Genomic DNA, 6,513 nt, shown 5'->3' with positions numbered 1-6,513 from the left:
TCTTCAAAATTACCCTACTATCATAATTACTCTACAAAGATCAAAATTACACTACAAGATCATTTGTAGAGTAATTTTGATAATTATGAAAATACCACCACGTTTTTTCAGCAAAACATTCAGTTCTTATTAGACCACCCGTAGTGGAAACAAATTTGGGCGTTTTCTTCAAAATAACGCCCCTCCACGCCCCATGATCGCCCACTGGGCGTTTTTTTTACAAAAAATTGTTTGGCGTTCTTTTTTCAACGCCCTTGTTCATTCCTTTTGCTAATGACTTCCCTGATGGTTTACCTTTGGCCAATAAGATTTGTTTGATGGTTTTTATTTAATTTTATTCTATTACACCCCTTTTAATGTAATGTCTCACAATGCTCATATCCCCACTACACTCATTTTAGAAAACACCCCATTACTGACTGGATTGCCATATAACACACAACACCCATAGGTAGGGGCATTATTCATCTGTAATACTAGACATTATGGGCGGCTCTTATGGTGTGTGGGGAGGACTTCCGCACAAGGCCCGTAATTTCGAGAGGCACGGGATTTTAAAAAAAAATTCGATATATATATTTTATTTTAAAAAAATTGTAAACACATACAAATCCAATATAGAGGCCCATTATCAAATATTTTTTTATTCTTTATAATTTACCCAACTTAACATCAGGTTTATTGGGCCCAACTCAATACTAATATGATTTGAAAAAATAAAAATAAAAAAACACAGCTGGAAACTGAAAGGGCGGATTGCTGAAGAAGATGCTGGAAACACGTCTGAACATCAGAACCTGTAGGCTGTATCCACTGGAATGTGGAAACACTGAATTGCTGAAGGCGGTATGTAACTCATTAGAATACTATGATTTTGTCATTATCATAATTGCATTGTTTATCAAATACTACAATTTTTGTCATTTTCGTAATTATATTATTTATCGTTAAAGCATATTGACACATTTTTCAAGTTTAAACAGGATATGTGAATTTTTAGTGACGCCACTGCTAGACATTGTATTATGATAAGTCATAATAATAATCTGAAAACTAGAATTTAGGATCCGAAAGGGACCCACATAAACCGCCTCTTTTCGCATTCCTTGTGGAAATTGCTGCGCAAAAGGATTCTTTCTTTCCCTTGAAAATCATCTTTCTATAAACCAAAAGCAAACATATTCAATCATTCATTCATCTCAAGGTTTTCAGTTTTCTTCAACTAAAGCTATAATATTTGCATGTAACCCACACTTTCTTTGCTCAAATTCATCATCAACATAAACCCACCTCATACCCTCAACTAAACCCACGTTAATTTCCTCAAAATATTCGTGCGTTTATTCTCAAAAACAGTTTCCAGGTATTTATTTTCTTGAAGAAATTTCATGATCCTTCGTTTTTCTGCACAATTTTGACTTTTCTCTAATAGTCAACGTACAGAAAAGAGTTAATAGGTTTATACTTTTATGGTTTAAGTAAATAGAGATTCTGCATCTTTGATTGTAAGCGATGATCATACATGTTTAATGTTTTGATTTGAGTTAAGGGTTTAGGGTTTTTTATTTTAATTTTTATAAATATGTTTAAATATGGATGCTGTTGATATCATATATTTCATGTCAATTTGGCAAAAGCAGGCACGTGATTAGCTCGATTGCCAATCAAAGTAACTTGTGGAGGAAATTAGGGGGAAAAGCACATGTTTTTTTTTTCTTTTGGTTTTTTCTTGTGTGGGATTTTGTTTTCTATAAGTACCATTCAAATAATCAACCCAAAAAAGAATAAAAAATCTAGCTTTATTCCTCTGTTTTTCTGGGTATTTTGAGTTTGTTTTAATTTTGCTTTCAAGTTGTAATTTTGGTTATTTAATGTATCAATCAATCATGGTTATTTTAAGTATCAATCATGGTTAATTTAAGTATCAAATCATGGTTTTCTTGAGGCTTTTGTTTTAAACTTTTTACAGGTTTTGGTACCTTCAGGTTTTATAAAGGGATGCTAAGCTGTTCTTGCAGCTTAATTTGTTTTTGTTAGAATGGATTTCGAAGGAAGTAAACGAAAGGGAAACTCGAATCGAAGGTTTGTGTATGCGTTCTTAATGGTTGAATCTTTTTTTTTTTGATGAAAGTTGTTTCTTGTGTATTGATTTTGGAAGGATGCAACTTGCAGGAAATCGAACGAGTTTGCAAGGCTTCTTGCAACTATTTCAGTTGGTATTCTTTTCGGCTTCTTCATCGGGTCATCGTTTCCAGCTTTCTCACCATCAAAGGTGCTACTACCCTTTTTGACCCGTTACCCGACCCACTTTTTTTTTTCTTTTCACATATAGTTCCAAGTGTTTAGTACCCATCCATGAAAATGACAATAACTATAGTTTTGTAATAGAGTTAATGACTTTTGTATCATTATACTTGGCTTTTGTTTGCAAACATAGCATCCAATTTTTTTTTTATAAAAAAATCTAGGACAAACGTTTTTGCATATATCTTTTAAATTTGAAGTAAGAATTAATCAATCTTGAAGGGTATTTTTGAGATTTGAAAAATATTCAAATGATTTTCAGAATGTTGAGTAACACATTGCAGTTTTCACGCGACTTATGATTCATTTTATTACTTTATATCTTACATTTCCATGTGAACGTGTTTGCTTTTTAATCACTCTTTTACCTCGTATAGTGTTGTGTTTGTACTTGCTTACTTTTATAACAAGATTTTTGCGATTTAATTTGACAGATCAAACTCATTCCTCCGATCGATACATACCTCTGGGACAAAAATTCAGGCCACTCGACACAAACGATATTAAATGTGATTTCCGTCACAAAGGATAACGTCTCAAAGGAAGCCCAAGGTGATCCATCAAAGGTATATAAATTTGATTATAATTTTATTGTTTTTGAATCAATTTAGCAATATCATTATACATTAGTATTAGATTGAAGGCAGTACATGTTTTATAATACCAGTTTTAAACTATTGTTGTCAGATTTTTCATGAAATGGAGCCTAAATATTTTGTGAAATTTTTGAAAATATGCAGATTTGGGTTTCATCTAATCCACGTGGCGCAGAAAGACTACCGCCCGCTATTCTTGCCGCCGAGTCAGATTTATATCCTCGCAGATTGTTCGGTAAACCTAGTGAGGTTTGTTCATCTCTCACTACAATATTTAGTTTTTTAATCTACATTATGAATTTTGATAAGTGAAAGGGAAGATTATTATGTCCAAATATATTATATAGTTTATTGTTGTTTATGATGGATTTTGGCATTTTCAAATTAGAATGAGTTACTTCCAAATGTATCACATTGGTGGATTCTAGTTTTTAAAAATTATTAAAATGATGAAAGCTAAGTTTGATGCCGCTCAAACGATAACTTACTCTTTTTAGTACCATTTAAATGGGTCCCATAAAACGAAATGTAATACGATCAAAATAGATTGTTTCTTGGATTAAATATTTTGCATATTCGAATCAGATAACGTGTCATTTTTTAATATACGGATGGTTACCACAATTTACGATATATTGAGCTAATGCAACCTGGTACATTGTTTCTTCCCTGTTTGCAGGACATAACGATCAAACCAAAGTATCTCATCACTTTCACCGTCGGTCAAAATCAGAAACCTAACATTGATAAGGCAGTCAAAAAATTTTCTGAGAATTTCACAGTCCTTCTATTTCATTATGATGGTAAAACAACAGAATGGGATGAATTTGAATGGTCAAAGCGCGCCATTCATATAAGCGTGCCAAAACAAACTAAATGGTAAAAACCTTCCACAATCAAACTCGTTGTAACCATTAATCTACTTCATGACTTTGACTTTGACTTTGACTTTATGAATGTTTACAATCTTCGTTTTAAAGGTGGTATGCCAAAAGATTCCTTCATCCTGACATTGTCGCGCCGTATGACTATATATTTATTTGGGACGAAGATCTTGGGGTTGACCATTTTAATGCTGAAGAGTGAGTGTCGGGTGAAACAAATCTATATTTTTTTACAATAAAATGTCATTTTCTTCCCTGAGGTTTGGCCAGTTTTGCGACTTTCATTCAGTTATTTGTTTTCTCGCATATAGATCCAAAAAATTTGAAATCTTTTCATTTTCATCAGGCTCGTTAACTCCATCCATTTTTCTCAGTTAAGTTAGGGTATTTCTGTCTTTTTGTTAACTTAAGGGAAATTCTGTGTTTTTCACTTTATGTAAAAAGACTGAATACCCCTGAAAAAGATCAAATTGCCCTTTAAGTTAACAAAAAAGACAAAAAATACCGCTGACTTAACAGAGAAAAATGGATGGAGTTAACGAGCCAGATGAAATTGGCAAGATTTCCAATCTTTTGGATCCAGATACGAAAAAACAAACCTTTGGATGAAAGTCACCAAACTGGCCAAACCCCTTACTTTCTTTTTGAATTTTTTTAATACTAATTTCTTAATATATCAGATATATTAAACTTGTGAGGAAGCATGGATTAGAAATATCTCAGCCGGGATTGGATCATAGTAGTAGAGGTTTAACATGGCAAATGACGAGGAGACGTGGAGATCGTGAAGTTCATAAGTAAGTCCGCAAATGACGATATTTTTTGGTGTTTCAATTCGATAATTTATATGTTGTTAGCATAAATAAATAAATCTTGTTAAAGGTTATATATATTTGTACATGTATGCTAATGTTATTTTTTATGTTGTTGGTAGAGAAACAGAGGAGAGGCCCGGTTGGTGCAGTGACCCGCATTTGCCTCCATGTGCTGCGTATGTATAATCCATTATGTCGATGAATTTTTTCGTTAATTTCACAAACAAGAATCCTATGAAATTGTTTTGGCTATTTGTCAAATGCCTTAAGTGACCGCTTATAATGATAAGATAAAAAGATTCTTGTGGAATAAAATTAATATCATCAGTAAGTAGTAATGATGAACATGGGTAAATTGACAATTTTGACTTTGAAGGTTGCTAAATAAAGAAAGACTGCAACTTTTTTTTCGACGTTTAAAGTGGTTATTTTATGTGTACAGGTTTGTAGAGATTATGGCTCCTGTTTTTTCTCGAGAGGTTTGGCGCTGCGTGTGGCATTTAATCCAGGTATAGAATACGATTAGAAATGGCCAAATGGTCATGATGTGTAATTTTGTTATCTTTTTGTCTAATATTATTATTTTATATTGCTTTATAAACAATATATGTAAATTATGAGCACCAAAGTATATTATTAGAAAAGTTATATTCTTTTTTAATAAATGAATTCGGAGGCTGTATGCAGTAAAGTACAGTTTGGGTGACTTTCAACCCGTTTGACCTATTTTCTTGTTGGCTTAATTTTTGGATAATTAAACATATAAACCCAAATCAACCTAATCATAAGTAAGGTTAAAATTACCATTTCTACATTTGCTCATATCTTTTTTCACATATTTCTATCATATAAGCGTGTCTAATTCGACCAATAATAAATGTAGAATGATTTGGTTCATGGATGGGGTCTTGATTTTGCGCTCCAGAAATGCGTCGAGGTAATTAACCACATCTTGTTTAATTTAATTTCACCATTTTTTTCAAAAAAAAAACATGATGTTGATCGGTTTATTTAATCTTTGTGACATAGCCTGCACATGAAAAGATTGGAGTTGTCGATGCACAATGGATAGTTCATCAAGGCCTACCTTCACTTGGGAATCAGGTAAAAGAAAAAGCAATTTCCAGTTTTGCCCTTTGATTCTTGGTTTTAATATGTACTAACCTCTTATTGTTCTATTTGCAGGGTCAAGGAGAAAACGGTAAACAACCATGGCAAGGGGTATGTATACAATTGATCGATCCCTCTTATTTATTATACACACATTATTATCATTAGGTTCTTATATCTGGCAACTTCTGATGGCAGGTGAGGCAAAGATGTCAAAGCGAGTGGAAAATGTTTCGCGAGCGTGTATCAAATGCAGATAAAGAATATTACAAGTCAATCGGGGTTGACCCGTTGAATATTACAACACATTAGCCAGAAACTTGACAAAATCTATTGCCATTATACATCATTGTGATTATTCAGATGTAAACAGTTATAGAGCTAGGTGTTTATAGTTTCATACCTTTTGATTTAAGAGGCGAATAATAATATGACATACATTTTGTCTTACCGTAAATGAGTTGGAACATTTGTGTCATCGCCCATTTTTAGTAACTGGGTTAACACGTGACCAAAGGGATGTAGGAAAAATTTAAGAACGGGTTAGAAGGTGCGAAGTGTACACTTGTGTGCCGAAAGACATTCGTCTAAAATTAACAAAGATTAAACAATTATTATTATTGAAACCTACAAGAATAGTTGGGTGAAGAAGCTTATGATGTTTTGCCAAAACTTTTGTATGAGCTGATTATGTATGGGTCAATTTAAGCTTTTTCACCCGGTTTGTGTGAACACTATGTGGTAAAAAAGTGAAGGGGTAACGCCCCAAAAGATAAAATAATCTGAACCAAATGGACCAGACTT

At 32.9% G+C, this 6,513-nt stretch overlaps 1 protein-coding gene across 2 annotated transcripts; it reads left to right on the top strand.

Moving 5' to 3' along the window:
- The first annotated feature begins 1,050 nt into the window (after nt 1-1,050).
- Nucleotides 1,051-6,187, top strand: LOC110865125. Of its 2 annotated transcripts, none has more exons than XM_022114346.2 (14): nt 1,051-1,363; nt 1,970-2,082; nt 2,173-2,272; nt 2,739-2,870; nt 3,045-3,149; nt 3,580-3,779; nt 3,881-3,982; nt 4,465-4,581; nt 4,719-4,775; nt 5,042-5,108; nt 5,483-5,536; nt 5,629-5,703; nt 5,785-5,820; nt 5,908-6,187. In XM_022114346.2, exons 2-14 carry the CDS (start codon nt 2,039-2,041, stop codon nt 6,019-6,021), a joined length of 1,203 nt encoding a protein of 400 aa, XP_021970038.1. In that variant the 5' UTR covers nt 1,051-1,363; nt 1,970-2,038; the 3' UTR covers nt 6,022-6,187. The 2 variants fall into 2 exon arrangements, with proteins under 2 accessions (XP_021970038.1, XP_021970039.1); XM_022114347.2 differs by lacking the exon at nt 1,051-1,363 and adding an exon at nt 1,753-1,819.
- Nucleotides 6,188-6,513: the final 326 nt, after the last annotated feature.

This window comes from Helianthus annuus, chromosome 6 (genome assembly GCF_002127325.2).
Source record: "Helianthus annuus cultivar XRQ/B chromosome 6, HanXRQr2.0-SUNRISE, whole genome shotgun sequence".
NCBI classification, from domain to species: Eukaryota; Viridiplantae; Streptophyta; class Magnoliopsida; order Asterales; family Asteraceae; genus Helianthus; species Helianthus annuus.
Note: the sequence above shows the minus strand (reverse complement) of the source record. Positions and strands in the feature narration are given on the sequence as shown.

Coding starts and splice junctions, on each gene's coding strand:
- LOC110865125 (XM_022114346.2), top strand. CDS start 2,039: ATGGATTTCGAAGGAAGTAAACGAAAGGGAAACTCGAATCGAAG. Junction 2,083..2,172: donor AAGGGAAACTCGAATCGAAG/GTTTGTGTATGC, acceptor TGCAACTTGCAG/GAAATCGAACGAGTTTGCAA. Junction 3,983..4,464: donor GACCATTTTAATGCTGAAGA/GTGAGTGTCGGG, acceptor TTAATATATCAG/ATATATTAAACTTGTGAGGA.